The sequence below is a fragment of the Cryptomeria japonica genome, chromosome 6 (assembly GCF_030272615.1).
Source record: "Cryptomeria japonica chromosome 6, Sugi_1.0, whole genome shotgun sequence".
NCBI classification, from domain to species: Eukaryota; Viridiplantae; Streptophyta; class Pinopsida; order Cupressales; family Cupressaceae; genus Cryptomeria; species Cryptomeria japonica.
Genome location: NC_081410.1, coordinates 3,437,776 through 3,460,197, shown reverse-complemented (window position 1 = coordinate 3,460,197; position 22,422 = coordinate 3,437,776). Strand labels below are relative to the sequence as shown.

Genomic DNA, 22,422 nt, shown 5'->3' with positions numbered 1-22,422 from the left:
TAGGCCTCTGAACCATAAAATTAATCATAGATGACAAGAGCAAATGTAAATCTATGGGTAAGAATTATTTTTATTATCGACCAACTATATGAGCCATGGGTGAGAAGCTTCATTGGTATGACTAACTGATTCCATTAGTTACACCATTAAGTATTGTGACAACAAAACAGAAAAAGACATTCTAACATGTATACCCATCAGAATAGCAGCATACCATTCAGGTATTCCATACAGAAGATCTGTTGGGTATTTCTTTCAATTGCTATTTTTAATAATTTTATGCATTTTTTTCATTTAGCAAAAATAACATGTTCAAATTCAGTCCAAAACAGTTCAGCTGACCTGAAAAGCTCAGATTCTGATCGTATCTGTGGCAAGTACAGCTAAACCTGCTAACTATGATCTCAAGCCATAAATCTCAATCTCAGACAGGAACGCAACTCCTCCCAACACTTCTCAAGCAGCACACAAGAATAAATTTGATAATTTTTAAGATTCTCAAATGATCTAAGCATACAAGGATGGCCACACAGCTCCCTTGAGGAAGACTTAACTCTTGTTTTTTCACCATACATCTTATAACCTATGTTAGTTAAGTTTTATATGCTAAGGGAATAGAAACAAAGGGATAAAGCATGATAGCATTAATCGGGATCAGGATTGACTCAGCAAACAAAATGTATAAGTTTAATTCAATCACCCAAGACTTAAATAGGGGAAACAAGGGGGAAAACGGGAAATAAAAAAAGCTGAAAATTTCATAAAATTATGGAAAAATTGCTGTTTATATTATTTCAAACCAAATTAAGGTAAAAAACCAATGTTCTACAGGGACATGTCACCTGGGAAAATCCAGACGCCCCCGCCCCTGGAACATTTTGGGGATGCAGGGATGGCTACGAGACATCCTCAGGGCCATCCACAATAAAAAAAAAAGATATGGAGCATTTCCAAAACAGCCAAAAAGAAGGAGGAGGTGGTGTTGGAAAGCCAGCCATCCCCTATGGCCCAGCAATGAAAAGATATTTAAAAATTAGAAAAAAATTGTATACACTCAGTAAATTGATACCCAAGGCAAAATCATGAATAAAATTATTGAAGTTAAACCATGTCAATATACATGCTGTGAGCTTTCTATGGTAACATGACTATAATTTACAGAAAAAAAAAGAAAATACTTTTCAATTTTTGAGACAAAATAAAATAAGGAAATATAATACCAATTTTAACCAACATGCCAGCACAAATGTATTTAATACATGTACTTCTATGAAGAAAAAAGGTCATTTTGAGGATCAATCTAGAATTTGGGGCACTAATTTGTTGAGCTTGACCAACATCATCTTCCTGGCGTCAGCAATATGAACTGATAATATCAACATCGTTTAGTAGACTCATTTAATGTTGAATAATATCCCTCTTATATCATCTGCTCTTTCCTTGACAGCACTAACCCATACATTAAATAAGGGAATTCGATGAAGAATCTATTTTTCTATCATAATTACTAATAGCATCAACGTACAAACAAGCAACGTCCACAATCTAAAAAGCTGTTTTAGTGTGTTTTACCTCTATTTTAATTTATTATGTCAAAATTGCTGCTTTGAACATGCGCTGGATGAGCTGAAGTTGCATACATAGATGATATGCCCACCAGTCATATGGACTAAGGCCAAAGAGATGAGGCATGGTGTAAGGCTTGGGCAGATTTCAGTAGGATGTAAAGCCCTTAGACCTCTCTCTTCCATCAGCATATACAATTTTCATAAGGAATTAGGGGATAAGGCATACGTGTATGGCCTTTTCTTACATTGCAATATGGCATGGGGAAGTTGCATTGGTGGTTGTAACTTATTAAACATAAATACTGTGGTTTTAATGCATCATTATCATAGTAGCCAGGAGACTGGTACAGGTACCAGTACAAGAGATTAACATTGGTAAGGAGGACAGATACTGGTACTAGAACATTTTTTTTGACGGGTACTTAGATACACCAAATTTAATATATATATATATATATATAAACTTTGAATATACATCAATCTCAACAAGAGGAAATGAGAAGATTAATTGTTTTCTGTTTTAATTTCTTTGACAATCAATACCATGACATTTAATGTTCAGGTTTAAACACACAAAGACTATAATATAAAAGATGTCACTAAATGCATGTCTTTGGTCATGGGCACACACACACACACACATATTGAAACTTTGAATATACATCAAGCTCAATGAGAGGAAAACTGAGAATAATTGTTTTCAGTTTTAATTTCTTTGACAATCAATACCTTGACATTTAATGTTCAAGTTTAAACACATAAAAGTATGTTTTCAAAAAGAATAAAGAATGCATTTGATTCGTATGTCTTGAATGTGTCTCTGAGTATTTTCTAAGTATTCCATGTATGTCTAGCAATACGTCTTGATTCGTACGTCTTGAAAGTATCTTTACCTCCAAGTATTTTCTAAGTATTTCATGTATGTCTAGCAATACATGTATATAGATGACTCCCAACAGCATTTTCTAAGTATTTCATTCTATGATACAACCAAAATAGCACAAGAGGTAAATAGTCTCTTTCCCTACATATAACTACATAATCGTTGTCTTGGTTAATTGGCATCAAGTCAAATCATATCTAAAAATCACCATCTATCTTTCCAAACTCCTTCATTGACATTAGTATCTTTGCAAAAATGGAAGATTTATTGCATGAACATAATGGAGGTAGGCACAATCCTCCTATTACACTGATATCATGTGGACCTCTATATTCATTGATCTTAACCTATAGAGCATTCCAACATTAACCTGCATGAAGGCTAGCCAGTACAAAGTTCTCATCCTACTCATGTTGATTGAATGCAAAGCCATGATATTTTAGATGATGGCATTAACTTAAAAAATTTCAATAACCACCAAATCAAACCTGTTTTACATACATTGTAGCAAACCCTCATAGACATGAGTTCTTGCAAAGTTCTTGTCTTTCTCCATGAGAATTAATGTTATTTAAGTATTTAAAACCGTCATGCATTAAAACCCTTCTCCTCTATAATCTGTAATCTAGAGAGATAAAAACCCTCGAGAACGAGCCAAATACTATTTCTTGTGTCACATTACTTGACTCTTGTTTTGAATCTCTGGTTGCAGTAGATACTATTATAATGCTCATAACAGCCAATCCCATTCGCACAAAAGTTTTTAAGTCTTTTTAATAAATCTGTTATGTGCACATCCTGTAACCTTGACTACAAATTTTCCCTTTAGTAATGCTATGATGAATGTCACTTCATCGATGCAGTGCACACAAGCCTATCTTTCAGATTGTTTTGTTTAGCATCACCAGTAATCTTCAAAGAACATTGGTGATATTTAACAAACCAAATGCAATTGCTAACTTTTCACTTTGCAACAAACAAATAATTATTTTTCCTTCTTTCCCACAGATTTGAGTAGATGTCTTGAATCCAAAAATACCCTTTTGCCTCCATTTGTCGAGTTATTTTCTCCAAATTTGCATAGATCCTGCAATCATTGCATTCAATGAGGAGGCATCCTATCAAACAATTCACATACTAGTTAATGCACCAAGTCTAAGCTTCCATTTTGTGTGCATGTTGACCAGAGCATTCCCTATGCTTTGATGGATGTCCCTTTATTAATAAAAGGTAATCCATGCAATGCGCATTATAATAATGCAGGCCTATTTTTCAGATTGTTTTATTTAGCATTGTCAGTAATCTAATATTGACCCACAAGAATGTTGACCGTGTTTAAAATGTTGGAAACAGTTCACATCTTTGATAACAGCACTGAATTTAGATGCAGCGTAGCAATCAAAATGTATTCAAAGGTTCTTGCTGTCTTCATTTGTCAAGACAATTTCTACAACTTTGCATCTATTGTGCAGAACTCTTTTCTGTAGATGTATTTTGTTACTTGCATGTATCATTTTCTAGTTTTAAACCAGCTGTATTCAGGCACTTTATAAATTCTTCTATCTTTCATCATTGTCCTGCCCACCATCTGCATTTGCTCGAAAGCTTCTAAATTCTTTCCAACAAATCCATTTCATGCATACCCAACGATGTTACATTCCAAATCTCTCCAAGGCATTTTGTCAAGTTGTTCGTGTGCTCTGTCTATACTTCTATGCTTGTCAGATGCTTCTGCTTGAAAGCTATTATCGCCTTTGCAATAAATCTGTTTTGCACATATCCCGCAATTATTGCATGTGAGATGACATCTCTTTGAGAACATATTTGAAGGTTCTTGCTGTCTTCATTTGTCAAGCCAATTTCTACAACTTTGCATCTATTGTGCGAATCTCTTTTCTATACATGTGATTTGTTACTTGCGTGTATCATTTTCTGGTTTTAACCCAGCTACATTCAGTCACTTTTTAAATTCTTCTTTCATCATTCTCTTGCGCACCATCTGCATTTGCTCGAAAGCTTCTAAATTATTTTCAACAAATCCATTTCGCACATACCCAACAACGTTACATTTCACATCTCTCCAAGCCATTTTGTCAATTTGTTCCTGTGCTCTGTCTATACTTCTATGCTTGTCAGATGCTTTTGCTTGAAAGCTTTATCACCTTTGCAATAAATCTATTTTGCACATATCCTGCAATTATTGCATGTGAGACAACATCTCTTTGAGGCATTGTGTCAAACGGCTGGCATGCATTGCACATTTTCTACCAGTGAAGAACAACTACAATATCTGACAAAATTTATCGATACTTCATGCCTTAATGATATCCATACACTGTGATTTAGAGTTCCCATTCTAGCGCACATAGTGAGGATAGTGGCAGAGGTCGAGGATTCTGGATTTGTACCTCTGATTGCAGAAAATTTATAAAGCCTTTCAAAAATCCATTTTGTGCATATCCTGCAATCATGAATTCCATGAGATAGCATTTCTTTGAGGCATTTCAATCAGACAATTCACATGCCTCAAAAACACTTCCCAAGTGATGGTTTCCTCAATACTTACTATAACTACTTTGGTTCTCGATAGTTACTATAACTACTTTAGTCATTGCCTTCTTATCAAAAAATTTAAAACTTTGTCAGAATTGCATGAATGGTTGTCAACGTGAATGGAGCCATTGATAAAGTATTGTTCAGTAATTTCAATAAAGTTAATAACTCATACATATCACCAGTCAAGTCTTTTTCACTATTCTGAATGAAGTTATTTACTTATACAATAGCATCGATATAACTATTTCCTTACCATTTATGTATAATGACATTTCACCAATTTCACCAGCAATGTCGAGACAATTAATTACCATTATGAAAAATATTGACGAGGCATTTAGAGATGAGTTTCCCACAAAGGTAAAAGTTCCCAGTATCATATATTTGCTTTTATTCGATGTTCAATGGAGGATTGCCAACAAATGTTAGATTGTCAATAAAAATTTGCATCGCCAACCTTATATTCATTCATTTAAATTTCTCAATCAGAATTTCAATAGAAATTGTGAACTCATGTAAAAGTGTTGATAGCTTTTACCACAAGCACATAACTATTGCATTTCTTTCTCAAATCGGCATTTTGGTCTCCTCTCACAAGTTCATAACTATGCATTTCTTTTTTCCATCTACATCTTCGAACTAGTCCATAATTTGCATCCCTCTTTTGTAGCTGGTTGATAACTTGTGTGAGAGTGCCAATAAAATCAATGTTCCTTTTGCCATCTTTTAATAATATTTTCATAAATTTCATTAGCAACTTAGATGAGGTTGATAACCTCTGTCAAGTTTTAAAACCTTTCAACTTCTCTTCATTGGTACTTTGGGTTCAATTCACAGCTTTCAAAACTTAATTTGAAATTACAACTTGTGAAAAATCATAAGCATCATTTCATAACCTCAAAAAAGCTTTATAAATTTTTGTCCACTAAACCTTCAATTTTGTCGTTTTCGCAACTTGACTAGCAAAAAGTTAAAGCTTTAACATCTCACAAACTGAAAGCTGTCTTGAGCTAAAAAATTTCCCCATCAGCCAAAATAGCACTAAAAACCATCCTATAAAAGGATTTTGCATCATCTTGCATCAATTTTGATTTAATTGTTTTTGTAATTTATGTAGGCTGCATTCCTCCTTTCTAGAGGCTTTGATGGAAATGGTGAATGTTTTTCTTCAAACTGGCAAGAGACTCATCGTTTGTGGATGACTTGAGAACTTTTAAACCAGGAACTATCCCACACAAGAATTCAGACACCAAAAGTTCAAAATTTCCCAAGTTTAAAAACAAGTTTAACAGCTGGCTCTAACTTGAGACAAGGATCACAACTCATCGTTTGTGGATGACTCGAGAACTTTTAAACCAGGAACTATCCCACACAAGAATTCAGACACCAAAAGTTCAAAAATTTCCCAAGTTTAAAAACAAGTTTAACAGCTGGCTCTAACTTGAGACAAGGATCACAAAGCATGTAGCAAGAATCTAGAATCTCAACAAATCGCTACATTACCCATTGGGAAACAAAATCAAAGGGAAGTGACAAAATAGACTGATTGGAGAGAATAGAGACCAGCCAAAATGGAACGCAAAATCAAGCAAACAGACAAAGAAAACTTATATCTAAAATATGTACATGGTAGGTACCCCTACCTTAGGCTGCTCCAAATTGATAATACAAAGCCATCAATAGGCTGAGAGAAATAGGCACCTGTGTAAAAAAGAAAAGTGTATTTGTGTAGCACCTACAAGCTCAGTAGATTGACCAGACAAACATATGTGAGATGAGAAATATTTTTGAACATTAGATCAAACAACCATATCTCATCATAAATCTCTGAGCTCTCTTGGATAACATTGGTACCACCTTGAACATTATTGGTCATAATTTTGGCATTTTGTCAAGCATACCAATATCCTCTATTTCAACATTCTTCTGATTGGTTGGATTAGAAGAAATCAAGCCACAAATTGGACATCCCTCTTATAACTTGTGATATGGATAAGCTTGCACTAATGACGAATCTGGTTTTTGAATATCAACTTCCAAGAGCATAGGACCATCCTTTATATTATATTTTTTCTTATTTTATTAAGAGAAATTTGGAGACTTCTTTCTCCATTAGATATGAAAATCAAGAAGAAAGAACATTTGTATCTTGGGAATCATTTGTAGAAATGTGTTCATCTGAAAACAAAGGATTGATGTAGACACTTTCCATAGAGGAGATCATCATATGAAGCTTTCAAGAACCAACTTGGGATACAGTCATCGACAATTAACTTCATTGGATTCCTTCATTAGATCATCTATTGCCTCTTTCCTAGCTTCATTGTTGGTACAATTCTCAAAAATATCCTTCAATATAGGGGTGTCTACTTGATCAGAAGATTCAAAAAGAGGATTTCTTCGAACTTTGAATGCCCCACAAAACACAGATTAAACTTGCATCGAGATGAGGACATTTGTTGATTTATCTTGATGGCCTTTATCTTCAAACTGTTCAACAATTTCTAAATGGCTCTCTGTGTTTTCTTGTCCCAATGATTCTTCGCCATCATACACTTCATGAAATTTGAAAGTTCATATTCAAGTCACATGTATGATAAGGAGTGGATGCTTGATGATTCATCCTCTTTCGCTTGGAGCACATCTTTAACTTCCATTTCAACTGTACCACTAATTGAAAGTTCATCAATGTCCTCAAAGGTTATGGTCTTCATTTCTAAAGGAAAAGAAGATATCTACAAGGGTTCACTTGCGGACCAGTTGCAGTTGCCTCTCCAATAGTCATGGCAATAAAAGGTTGCTCAGTAGTTAGTTAAGCTTTGATTTCATCAACAGAACTTTCCTCTTCAATGATTGGTGATGGATGAATAAGAATAACTTCTCCACAATGAAAATCATCATCTGAAGCCTCAAGGCACCAACTGGGAATAAAAATTACACAGCATTCATCTTGCAATCCTCTTTCTTCATAATCATTTCCAAATTGTGGCTACATGCAAGTCAAAAGGACATTTGATAAGTCATTTCCATACTCTGTATTTTCAAGCTCGTGAAAATTTTCAGTTGTTAGCCCTGTTTTTAAACTTGACAAATTTTAAAATTTTGGTGTTTGAGTTCTTGTGTGGAATAGTTCTTAATGTAAGAGGTCTCCAATCATCCTTAAAAACTCATTCTCTTGCCACTTTGAAGCAAAAGATCCACCGTTTCCATCACAGCCTTTAGAAAGGAGGAATGCAACCTGCAAAAAATTATGAAAACAATTATATGTTGAGATCAGTTCAAGATGATGCAAAATCCTTTTATGGGATGGTTGTTTACTGCTATATCTGATATATTAAATACAAGAAATAATAATACAGATAACTATGCATACTAGATACAGGAGTAAAATATATATTTATTCGCATGTGAAATTATTACAAAGAAGAAGACCAAAGATGGCCGGCCAAGGATTACAATTGATCCAACCCTATCCTACTACCTTCCTTGACGGCACACAACATATTTAAAGGACCCAACGGTTGCCGAGAGGAACACAACCGTCAACCAACCGACACATTAACTACCCAAGAGTGGCACATTAATGCTATGTTGTAAGTTTCTAGGTCAAGAAGCCTTCTGGTTTGAGAAATTTTAACACTTCTAGTTTTTGTAGATTGATTCATGAAAGTGATTAAATTGAAGGTTTTAATTGGTTTAAATGGAATAAGATATATGGGTTTTGGTCGTAGTAGCATTATCAACAACTTATGTCAGCTTCCCCTTTCATCATGATCATAAGACTATCCATCATTTTGCCTCCTGATGCAAAAAGAAGCCAAGTGCTTAATTCATAATTATTGCGTTCATTCGTCTGCACTAGATAGAATACACTTGCAAAGAAATGAGGTTACTTTGAATTATGATATGGGGGCCATTACAAAGATGCAAAAAGGTGGCAACTCGGGATTTAGTTTAAATGATCGAGATAACTATTTTCATGAATGAGGTGTCTACAATGTTGCTTCTTAGTTTTCTTTAGGCCTAATTGTGACAACAAATAATGATAGTTGTGAATGAGAAAGACATTGCTTCACAGTGAAAAGGAAATCAAATGTTAAATATTATTTCATAAAAAAATCACTTAAAAATTTCTGGAAATTATTTCCAGATAGCTAGGGCACGAGAAATTTTTAGAGGCTTATCACCTGCTCTGATTCCATGGAAAATAATTGAATAGCTTTATTCAACCAGAGAGTAGGTTAAATAGGCGATTACAAACAATGATGTTTCTAATAAAGAAACAACCACTTCTAAAAAAAGAAGCCAAAAATAGAAAACTAAATAAAGCAAAAAATTACAATAATGATCATTAAAATACTAATTAAATAATAATTAAATATTCTAATAATGCCCAGTCCTTACCATTCCAAAAAAATTGTCGTGTTTTGAAAACATTTTTAGGCAAGTCTACACAAAAAGGAGGAAACCAATCATTGATGAGAATGCTATGTTCTAATACACAAGTGCAATGCAATGATGAATTGCAGACAGCATATAGGAACTGTGAGATTACAATAGCCACAAAATGGAAAGGGCAGCTTACCATTGTTAAAAAGGGGAGCTGACAAGTTTACAACAGGCCATCTGGAAGGTTGGACCATTTTCTCTATTTCCATATTTCAGAGATCCCATATGGATTTGTAATTCAGTCATTAACCAGCAGACTGTGACTGTCCAACAGACTCACAGGTTTGCTGGCAGATCTAAACTCAAATGTATGGTGAACTCAGAAATCTTAAAATTGATTTCAAATGTATCTTGAAGCAGAAAGAAACTCCCCAAAACCAATCCAAAGCTTCAGAAGGATTTCGTTTTAACTAGAGAACAAATAACCAGGGAGATAAGTGTAACTCACCACTCTTTGCAAGAGCTCTGCCCTTTCCTTTACTTCCATCTGACGTCTGTGACGCCGAGAAAGATAATTATCTAGAGCAAACTTCAAAGAGTCAACTTCTTCTGTTACTTGCTCCAACTTTCTGCACAGACAAGACAACTCATGTAAAAGGTCTCCATATCTAGGTCATAACTGTGTTTTGAATGTTTTGTCCTCATAAAAACTAAATCAACTAGCTCTGCTATCAAAAAAGGATTTGTATTGCATTCTAGACATTGTGATGGAGCATCAACAGCATTAGCATATCACATGGAAATATTTAAAATGGGTTGGCTAAAGTCTTAGTTATTGATATGTTAAGTGCTACCCTGTGCTATTTCTTTCACGACTCTACATTAATGGATGAGAAATATGGTCAACAGACATTTCAACATAAAAGTGATACAATTTGAAGTAGATAGGAGACTTACTTTTTAGTTCACTAAAATTAATATAATGTATAGCGTATTTGGGTATTGAATGAACCAAATATGAATCAGGCAGAGACGGAAGATATGAAGCAAAGGACAGTACTAAAAAACATTATGAAAATTAGAACTGGCCAAAATAGAAATTTTGGCATATGTAAATCGAAGGAAATAACAAAAAGAAACATAAGATGTGAAATGAAACAATAATGCATATAAAAATTAAATCAAAGAAATTAGAATAATAAGACAAAACAGCAGCAATTCAGATTTGATTTTAGCAATCACTTTAACAAAGCTGTCAATAGATCTGTAAATCAAACCTCAATTGAAGAAAAACCAAAATGGTGTTCACATTCCCTGCATATGTGGGAAAAACATTTAAGGAAGACAGAGGAGCCAAGTGAACTTGAATCTATACCTGAAATGGGTTAAGCATGGAAACAATTTTCACAACTACAAACAATATTTAGCCTCTAATGTAATATCCCATTCTTTTAATTTGTAGCCAAGTGAGTAAGAATTAATTATGTGGGAGGTTACTTTCAGTTTTCAGTTGGGAATGTCTCTGTTTGGAATAAGGCAGCTGTATCTGTGTGTCTACCAGCTGTGAAGTGACTGAGCCTTTCATCTGAGTGGCTGAGTATTCTAACAATAGTTAGATAGGGTCAGTGTTCAGTTAGTTGAAGTATAGGACTGAGAATAAGGTGACTGTAGTTACTTCTGTTTGGGAGTGGCTGTCTTTGTGATTTTCAGTGAAGTGACAGACAAGACTTATAGTTCCTATCAATTCTTCGAGCAGTGTGCCATTAGTTGATCCTTCAGCAGCTTTTGTTAAAACCAGTAATTGAGGATGAACATTTCTCTTAGCTGCCACCGAGTTAGGAGTGATTGAAACTGATCTAGGATCACATAAATGGATTACAGGAAGCACTGGGAGAAGAGGAAAGATGTCTTTCAAAAATTCCATTTTGTTACAGGGAAGTGAAGCTGCTACAGCAGCTTGCAACTTGGGGCAAAAACCTCAGGTGTATCAGTTTGATCTCTTAAGGATGGAAACACTCAGAAAACAGTCAGTGTTGCAGGGCAACAAAAAGATTGAGCTGAATGTTCAGGATTGACGGGTATTCAGCTGGCATACTACAAAGAGCTTAGGTGCTTCAAAGGAGTCAGATATATATATATGTGTGTGTGTGTGTGTGTGTGTGTGTGAATGTATGTATGTATGTATAGCTGTTGTGAGAATCTTTTCTGTGAATTGTTTCTATGTGTATTTGAACTAGATTATTACATCAAAGCAAAGAGTACCTATCTGGATTAATATATCTCAATGAAATTAGTAAATATGCAATAATTATAACAAGGTAAGAGAATTATAACCTGTCTAGCATCTAGACATCTGAGGCGGGGGTGAACCAGTATAACAATAAACTTTTTCAATTCGACACTTGAATAAATGAAATTTCAATACTTTAAAAATCAACACACATAAGAAAACCAAAAACACAAATGTTACGTGGAAACCCAATGTAGGAGAAAACCACAGCACTAAATGCAAATAGTTATATATGTGTGTGTGTGTGTCTTTTACAATATTTGTAGGCACCAACCCACAAGAAGCACCAATTCCCTCTTCTCAATTTGTAGGCACACCAACCTAATAGAAGCACCAACTCCCACTACTAGATGTAGGCACCAAGTTTATTATCATATCAGAATGCCTCCCTTGGCTAAATCCAAGCATTTAATGCATGAAACAATATTGGTTGTAACTTCATTACTCACCTCTTACACATGGACAACTAATTTGTCCTTATGGACACCTAATTTGTCCTATCTCGCAAGGTGATTATCATCTTCAAGTGGACATGTTATAACCATCCGAAACAACCTCAAGGGAGTTGGGTGTCCAAAACAACCTTAACTTTCAAGATTCACTTATGGTAAATGGCAATTTACTACCGATCCCCAATAAAAATTGATTACTGTACCAGCAAAACCCTAATGGTAAAAGATAATTACCACTGATGATAAATCCCTCCCCTTATGAATAATTGACAAACAATATTAGGAGTTCTTAAATACATAGGATTCACAAGATTGATGGCACCTTAATCCTAACAAATCTAAGATGAGAATAAACTCATTTTTATCCAATGTTCCACATGGTGATGCGATCACACCTGCTGGCACGTGATGTTTGGACATAGAATCAGGTCCTTGTCAATGGGCACAGCCAGGTGCTCTTATTCTACGATGACAGGGACAACTGCTCCCATTACTGACCAGAAAGACACCAAATTATCCTTCAGGGACTTAACCACAATATAGGCAGAAGAAGCTTGTCTTGAAAAGCTCTTTATTAGAGGTACACTGCCACTATCTTATTGGGCCATTGCAAACATCATAGATATGAAGGGAATGTCCACCCCACATCTCCATATTGTCTGCTCGTTTTCCTTACATCCCTGAGACAGAAGGGTACTTGAGGACATCCTACCATCACTGGGATATCAAGGACATTCTCAACAACACCGGTTGTTTTAAAAAAAAAGAAAAATGACTGTCATTAAAAACAAAAAAGATGGGGAAGAATTATCAAACAATTATTTTTTGTTCATCAATAATATAACAATTGGAGCCCGCACGGTTAGCAGAGTTGGCTTGGGGTTTGCTCCCCATTGGTCTCAGGTTCGACTCCGAGGCCCAGAATCACCTGATGCACCTGGCTTACGGGCGGCTTGGTACATCCCCAGTGGATTAGTCTCACCTCAGCTCGCCCCTTCCTGAACCCCAACTTGGCAATAAGTAAGACCAAGGTAAGGCGGGTTGGGCGCTGGGCTGGGTCGCAAGGATACCACTGGCGCAACAACAAAAAAAAATAATATAATAATTGGATATTCAAGTTTACAATTTCCGAATCGTACTTTGGTGTCACTCGATTTTCGAGTTCAATTCCATGGTCAATCTTCAATATTCAATGTCAACGATGCTAATGTTATTTGGACTTCGGCATGTTTAAAGTATGTTTTTTTTAATATACAATTGAAAAGCTATTATATATGTTTCTAAGAAATATCTTTGTTTTTTTTACATATAGATACGTAAAATGTCAACCCCTGGCCATCCTTCAGCAATCCCAAAAACCCAGGAAAGTTTTTGCCATCCCAGAAACTCAGAGGAACATAATTTTTATCTCACTCATTCTAATTCTGATGTGTCTCCATCTTCATGATCAGAGCCTTATTCAATTAGGCAATGATAATCTTGCTAAGGGATGCTGGATGCTTTAGAATGTGATACAAAGAAAACAATAATGAATAAAAATGTGACTGCTACTGTGCAGTAAATCCACATACAAGACCATGTGAACAGATGAACATCAGAAGTTCCTGATAGGTGAAACTAAGTCAAAACACTGTTCAAAAACGAAGACATGAAACAAATATGCCAATAACACAGAGCAGCTAAGCTAGGTCCGACATCCAAATACCAATTTTAATAAAACAAAGAAAAGGTGCATTCCTTTAATTACAAAAGAGGCATAAACATAGATTTTGAATGTCAACAAACTACAAACGTTGTCATTGTTAAAACTATTACAATTCAAAAATTGAAGACATGAATGAGAGACTCCTAGAGGCTGTACCCGCTTACAGTTCCTCTGACTAAAATTTACCCTGCAAAACTAAGATTACATACAAGACTAAGCCTTCTAGATGTAGCTATGCAAACTCATCCTGGATTAGTTACCCACGGAAATAGTGAAAACCTAATCAAGAAAATGGAAGCAGAGTGACGAGAATGAAATGAAGAGAAATCACAAAAGAAACCCAAGAGAAAACATGTGGTGAACTTTACTACAAGAAATGAACAATAGCCAGAAAGATCCAGTACACAATAAGCAAAACTTCCTTGCAGCTGTTTTCAAGACTTGAGTCTGACAAGGATCCGTGACGATGACGAAATCAGTTATAACTACCTTATGGGGTTGACCTATATGTAACAGTAAGTATAATTTCGCATTCTTCCTCAGACATTCTAAATTACCAGTTCGGGTTCGGGCACAGGTTCGGGTTCGAAGAACCTGGTACGCCAGTACGGCAAAATTTTGAAAAGGGGTTTGGGATCGTTTGGGTTTGTTAGTACAAAAACATGTAAATTTTATATATATATATTTTGATATTTGTGAAGCCTATAAGCATGAATTAAAATTTGCATGTCACATAGCATCATATAAACAACAAAACAAACATAAACTTGTAATCATAGCATCATGATCATACCATAATAGCATCATATACATCAAGTTTAATGTCAAAATGACAAAATATTCAAGTATCATTGTTTCAACTTTCAACAATATAAACTTAAAGTTTAATTATCAAATGGATCATCTAATTCATCCTCCTCCTCCTCCTCCTCCTCATTGACATTAGATGAGCCAATGCCACTTGCACTTGCACTATAAGTTGTCTCAATTTCCAAGTCATCAAGTTCACCCTTTCTTCACCCTGCTCTCATAAAACTTTTGTTTGCAACACAAATGAGGTGAAATGAGTGAATAAAATGTTTTAGAAGTCACTTTTAGGTTATAACTTTCACTTTTTAGAAGGCGTAATTCAAAAAAAAATTAAATTTGCCATATTTTTTGACTTTACGGCCGCCCAGCCGCCCGAGTTCGACCTGGGTCCGCCCGGGTTTGACTGGGTTCGACCAGGTCGAACCACCTCTGGGTTTTTCGAACCCTAGTCGAACCCAGTTCGAACCGGACCCGTACCATGGACCCGGTCGAACCAAGACCCGTACCAGGGGGGCCCAGAGGCGAACCCGGTAACCTAGCAGACATTGTATGGAATCAGATGGATACTCTGAATATTTGCTTTGGCAATCTTAAAGCTCGGTAAAGGGCTGAAGGAGTAAACTATGTGATCCAGATAGAATTTCTCCACTCACTTATAAGCCAGGAATCTACCAATCACTATTTTCTCTATCTTGTCTGCAGCAAGTGCGTTGAGTTCTTATAACTGCTTAGCCACTCCATTTCTTCACCTTTAACATCAAAAATATGCATGCCATCCATAGTCACATTTCCTACTTCAGACCAAGGTGTGGGTAACTGTTGATGTGTTTTTTATGCACATGCGAACACAAAATAAAATACCTAAAGGTACCTTATCCTCTCTTGAACAAAGTTTCCCGACTGTTGAAGATCTCGCCGAAGGATCCGTCGGAGTAACTCCAAGGTTCATGTATGTAGGTTCTCTATGTGTGGATAAGCTTCTCGTGGTATGATGTGATTTTGTTGGAATCACAAGGGGACTTATGTTTGTCTGCCTGAACGTCTGATTTGCTTTGGATATTGTTGGAACGTGAGATTTTACTGGTTCTGGATTTTGAAAAAAAGGAAAAAGGAGAAGGGTTGAAACAGGATCTATTTCTAATACTAAGAATGTAATAGCAATGAATGACCTTTGATGAAATTCTAACTAAGTCTTGCTTTGACATTCCAGGACCATCTCCACAAGGTTAGTGAGATCTTCTGAGGAAAGCTTTATGATGTTCAGATCACCGCTACAAACATGGACACCATCAGGCTGATGCATATCGATGAAGAAGAAACAATTGAAGTTAAGCTTAAGCTGAATGATTCCAATTGACTACACAAGGCAAGTCTGCAATCAACAAACTGCTAGTAGTATGGATATACAAATTTCACCATCGATCATACACATTTCTTCCACTCATCTAATAACATGAAATCAAATTTGAGAAGTATAGAGACCATGCAAATTGTTGAATCGACACATAGAATTCACCATTTCTTCAATGAAGTTTACAAGTCTTTTGCAACAATGTCTTGGCAACAATCTTTGCCTTCTCTTTCTATTCTACTCTAACTATTTCCTACTCTCTAACTATTCACTACTATCTATTCTAACCTCTATGAACTAACTATTAACTATTAACCAACTATTCTCTATCAACCCACTATTCACTATTAACTCCCTTAACAAAATGAAGAGCTTGAGCCTTTTATAATGCTCTCAATACAATTCCATGGCTCAGATCAATTTGAGATCAATGGCCGAGATTTTACAATGAAAACCCTAATTAGGGTTTATTACAACAAACTCAATCCTAGCCAATGAAATAATTGCATTATTTGGACACGTCTTCTCTAGAATATTCGACCAATGGATAACCGGGGTAGGCACATCGAAGTTAGTGTCATCTTTGATGAATCAGGTACATTGAATCTGGACACGCTGAGGTGGACCAATCCGACTGGAGGAGTGATGACTGGGATGCCACCTTGTCTGACACTTGTAACTTGGTAGATGTTCAATTTGATGATGCTGAGAAGCTAACTTTAATTAACTATTCTGAAACTATCTGCTTCTTCAACGGACCCTTGCACTGACCTTATTTGATTCTCCTTTGTCTTTGACGTGATGGATGGGTGGTGTACCCGTCCTTGAAATGTTGGCAACGCCTTTCATTGTCATCTTGTGGTTCCTTAGTGCGGCAAAGTGAAGGTTCTGGAGTTAGCTGGCGAATTGGTCGTCCTTGATGATGCTGGACTAGAGGAGGTCGTCCCTGCCCTGGCTTGGTCTTCTTTTATCTGCAAAACAAACCATAAGATGATTAAGGACACATAATATATTTATTCTAACATAGCATTTTCTACCTTAAATCATCAACAAGAGGACATCAAAATTAAGTTTGTTTAAGATTCTTTCCAGGGACAGGCCCCATAAGAATTTTGCCCTGGACCCTTTGGAAGGGTCAAGAGCGAATTTTGCATTCCAGAATAATTATATCACTTGTTTACTCCAAAATTCCTCCCAAGGCAAACATATGATAATTTTCCTTCCTCCAAAGCCTAGGGATCCATGCTTTGACCTTTAACATGAGGAAATCAGGTGAAATTGAGGATTTTGCCCTAGACCCTTTGGAAGGGTCAAGAGCGAATTTTCTTGATCTTGGACAAAACACTCACTTCTTTCACTCACAACCTCCTCTAAGGCATGCTTGAGGCAATCTTTTAAGCCTAGTCTACCTTGATCACTGATTTGACCTAACACAATTTTGAAGGAAAAATGAGATTTTGTGAATTTCGCCCTGGACCCTCTAGAAGAGTCAGGAGCGAAATCCATGTCTTGCTTGTCTTCTCCTACCTAGCTCCATTCTTTTCACTTTGTTTCCTCTAGAGTCCTTCATTTGAATCCATCTCTTAGCTTGGCGACATTTGCTTGATCCTCAAAAGGCTTGAAAAGGAAAATTCGCTCAAAAACCTAGCCAGGGACAGGACCTATCTAGAATTTCGCTCTGGACCCTTTGGAAGGATCAAGAGCGAAATTCAAGTTTTAGCTCAAAATTCACATTTTTGATGGTCAAAAATCTTTCCAAGGCAATCCAAAGGGCTTTTCTCACCTTGGTCTAGGCCTGACTTCACTCAAATTTTGGAGAAAAAGATGGTTTTAGGGGTTTTCGCTCTGGACCCTTTGGAAGGGTCAAGAGCGAAAATCTTGTTTTAGGCTTATTTCCTCATTCTCTCAACCTGAATCAACTTCAAAGGGCAAGGACACACCTTCCCACTTCCATCCATGTCATAAAAACCAAAAACTTGACTTGATTTGCAAGGAAAGTAGGTGTTTTTAGGAATTTCGCTCTGGACCCTTTGGAAGGGTCAGGAGCGAAATTCATGATTTGGCTCAATTCCTTCAAATTTGATAATCACTAGCAAGTCAAAGTCACACCTAAGGACACTCCCAATCCTAATTCACCTTGAACCACCCTAGACTTGGCATAAAATTGAGGGAAAAGAGAGGTTTGGAGAATTTCACTCTAGACCCTTTGGAAGGGTCAGGAGCGAAAATCTCATTCTAGGCTTGATATTTCATCTTTTAAACTCCAATCTTCTTTGTAAGGCAAAAATACATCATTCTCCACCCAAGGAACAAGGTTTGAAGCCCAAACAAGGGAGCAAATGAGGTTATAATGAATTTCGCTCTAGACCCTTTGGAAGGGTCAGGAGCAAAATCATGTTTTGAGCTTGATTCTTGATTCTTCCAACTACAATCCTCCTTGGGAGGCAAACATAGACCATTCTTCTTGCATCTCCACCAGGGTCCTGATCTTGTCAAAGGGGAAAATGAGTGTTTTCAAGAATTTCGCTCTGGACTCTTTGGAAGGGTCAGGAGCAAAATTCACCTTTTAGGCTAAAATCCTTCATCTTTCCCAACTCTAATCACCCCCTAAGGCAAGAACATTTCAAAACACCTCCAAACATGCCTTAAAAACTAGGAAATTGGTTTGGACAAAGAAGAAATTGAGGTGTATAAGGATTTTAGCTCTGGACCCTTTGGAAGGGTCAGGAGCGAAAATCTTGATTTATCCAATTCTCTCTCAAACTTGATCAATTTCAAGGTCCTTTCAAACTCTATTCATCATTTTAGGCAAGATAGAAGGCCAATGGAAGATTTCGCTCTGGACCCTTTGGAAGGGTCAGGAGCGAAATTTCCATTCTAGGTTGATTTTCATCATTTTGTAGTCTTAAACCTCCTCTCCAAGGCAAACATGCATCCAAGTCTCCTCAACTATGCTTCAAAATCCAAAACTTGGCCATATGAAAGAGCAAAATAGAGGAAAAGGTGAATTTCACTCTGGACCCTTTGGAAGGGTCAGGAGCGAAATTCATACTTTGGACAAAATCCACACTTTCAAACATCTCAAATCACTTCCTAAGGCAAGAATATGTCAATCAGCCCTTACCATGCCCAAGGAATCAAGGTTTGAGTGCAAACAAGGAGAAAAAAGGTGTCTAGGGAGAATTTCGCTCTGGACCCTTTGGAAGGGTCAGGAGCGAAATTCACATTTAGGCTCAAATCTGGATTTCATTTCTCACATTTCTTCATCCAAACAAATGTTTTGCCTTCATAAATGCCGAGCTAGTTCATGACTTTGGGCAATGTAGAATGTCTTACGGAGAATATCGCTCTGGACCCTTTGGAAGGGTCAGGAGCGAAATTCGCTTTGGATCCTTTGGAAGGGTCAGGAGCAAAAATTCGCTTTGGACCCTTTGGAAGGGTCAAGGGCGAAATTTGACATTTTGGTCTCTCCGTCAGGATTCATGTATGGAATATAACATTTAAGTATAAGTGACATTTCCTTATATCTTTCTTCTTTCTTATACTCCATATATACTGTCAGGATGTTTGAGAGTGGTTTCGGACCTCTGGGAGTTATAATGCAAAATCTAGGTTTTGGAGGACTCTTCAGTTTTCCAGACTTAGTCAAATTTCAGGATCAAGAAGACATTCCAGACTTAGACAAATTTTAGGGTATTTGAAGATCAGGATGACATTCCAGACTTCATCACTCACCAATTTGACTTAACTCAGACCTTCAAGGATGATACTCACTCACCAAACAAGACACAATTAGCAACAAGAGCAAAACCAGGCCCTAAGGAAGACTCTCAAAGAAACCCTAATTCAGGGGCCCCGTGGACTCACCCTAGCTCAAGCAAAGCCTGCCATCCTAGTGATCCCCCTGGTGACACTCAAAAGGCAAAGGCTAACAAACAAAACCCTAAAAGACCAAGAAATCAAACCCTCGAAAGCAAAAAGTAGGGGTCCCCATTTATAATGGAGCGATGTGTGAATACGTCACAACAGTAACCCATCCTTTCTGATGTCAGTTGATCAAGCACAAGTTCTACTCCTTTTGCCACATGGGTTAAGGCTTTGTCATCCTAAGTACATGCATATGTCCTATTGTGTAATGCACTTATCGGTTCGACCATAAAAAACCAAGAGGAGCAACATAAGGTTGACCAATTCCTGATGGATTATCTGCATCTGGTGATTTTGGTGAATGATGAGCTGTATTTTTATTTAACCGAGTTTATGCCTCAACTATTCATGAGTTAGCTCTCAATGATCTTTTAACATCTCCTGTAACTCATTTAACCGACTTCATGCCTCAACTATTCAGGAGTTAGCTCTCAATGTTCTTTTAACATCTCCTGTAACTGAGGAGTACATTCATAGTTGTCCTGCTAGCTTCTTATCTTCTTAGGCCCATTGGAAAAGCTATGGATACAGTGCGTAATGTGTCAGCAACTTTGGAACTTCATGTGCTACTTGTTCCTCCAAATTTTTCTGAGATATGGATTAATGGATGTAACCCACTCAGGTATCTTCATCTTAATTGAAAATATTGCCGCTATTTCATCCTTTTGTTTGTTTCAACATATCAACCTCCAATTCCCTTTTCAACTCTTCTACTCTCTTGCAAGTTAACTACACTGATCATTGAGGAACATAGGTACCCAAGTGCTTTGTGTTTTGTATTTCTATACTATCTGCACCTGTTTCCCCAGCATTTGCCTGAAGGGCTTATCAGCTGCCCAATGTTAGACCTGTATCCTACCTTATGTAACTTTGTGAAAGTGCCACCCAGATCTCATTCTCGTCATCGGGGCCTACCCCTACCATATATATGTTAGAGTGAGAGCATTCCCTAGACCATATATTTTGAGACAGGCATCTAAATCAGGGCCAATAAAGAGTGATAACAGGAAATTATGCGAAAATTGAATACCAATTACGTGTGAGTATTATACGCATGCCAGTTTATAAACAATCAAACACACATGGATATTTATATGGGATGATTTACAGCAATCACCAATGAATTGGGTAACATATGTTTTTGAGGGTGTGCATATGTACCCTGCAAACAGACATGCAAGCAGAGCGATCTTTAGGCATTGAAACTGAATAGGGTACTAACCGTTTCCACAGATCCCGCTGAGATTTGGGCATTTGTGACCGCCAGAGCCTGTCCATGTCGGCACTGTATGTCTGGAGCTGAGATAGGTCGCGCTTGAGAGTTTGCGCAAGGTCGGGGGCAGAGTCATCATTTGACCGTCCGCTTGCTCTGGGAGATGAAATCGATGAGTGAGATTCCAAGCGCTCCAGCCTCTCTAATCCATCCCTGACCTCTAATAGCAGACGCCTCGCCTGTGAATACACATCTGATAAACTTCCACCCCCCATTCACAAAATTACACGAATGTGTTTCAAATTCAAATTCAAACTCTCTATAGTCTTGCTGAGAACAAGAATTGTAATTGGGAATACGTGTAGAATACGTGTATCAACGGTTCAACCTGCACATTGTACGAGGCCAGTTCATAAAGAAAAAAACATCTTTACAAATATATGCTGCAGTAAATCAATTAAACAGTATTGATTAGGGGAATGGACCACTAGTGTGTCCAAGTTTTGTGATAGAAGTTGTTGAAATACTTTCATATTTGCTAATTTAATGTCCAATTTTTGTACAACATTGCACTAATAGTTGTATGACAAGTATCAATAATTGAGTGAAATATACTATTTGTTGTGAAAAGTAACCAATCATGTGATGCCACATCAGTTGCACGAGTATTGGTGCCCTTTTGCACACCTATCGATCTCACTTTTTGGAGGTTGTTTTGGACACCTTGACAAAAAGCATGTTGATGTGGCATCATATTTGATGATGTGGTCATGGAACCTTAGTTATAAGCAGGGGACTTGCCAAGCTGTTGTAAAAATTTCAAAGTGATTTAAAATTTTCCACGTAAGATTTTGAGAAGCGCGAAGTTAGGGTGCACAACTACTGAGTCCTCTCCCCTATTTAAGTTTTAACAGGAATAAACTGTAATTAGTTTATGCCTAGATGTGGATTTGAGTTTGTTAAATGTTTTTAATTGATTTTTCGTTATAACAAGAAAAAAAAATTAGTTGATGGTGTGGGAATTACTAAAACATTTCTAGTCACATAAATTTTGATTCAATTATTCTCATTATTTTAAAAATACAATTTCATCTTTATGTATTTTTATGGTGTTTATATAAATTAATATTATACATATAAATATTTGTAAAATTTTATAATTAATTTTTTTTTGAATAAAAATTTGTTTGTATTTTTTTTGAATAGAAATTTGTTTGTATTTTTTTTGAATAGAAATTTGTTTGTCTTTTGTAATCTATATAAAAATAATAACTAGCA

General features: G+C 36.5%; 1 protein-coding gene across 1 annotated transcript in view; it reads right to left on the bottom strand.

Annotated features, from left to right (window-relative positions):
• LOC131077550 (membrin-11) overlaps positions 1-21,593 on the bottom strand; it is a 42,601-nt gene extending 21,008 nt beyond the window's left edge. The window contains exons 1-2 of the mRNA XM_058015066.2: positions 21,154-21,593; positions 9,905-10,025 (exon numbers count right to left, since the gene is read on the bottom strand). Of these exons, the coding sequence (XP_057871049.1) occupies positions 9,905-10,025; positions 21,154-21,419 (387 nt within the window). The 5' untranslated portion in view covers positions 21,420-21,593. The remainder of the gene's footprint in view (positions 1-9,904; positions 10,026-21,153) is intronic.
• Between the last annotated feature and the right edge of the window lie 829 nt (positions 21,594-22,422).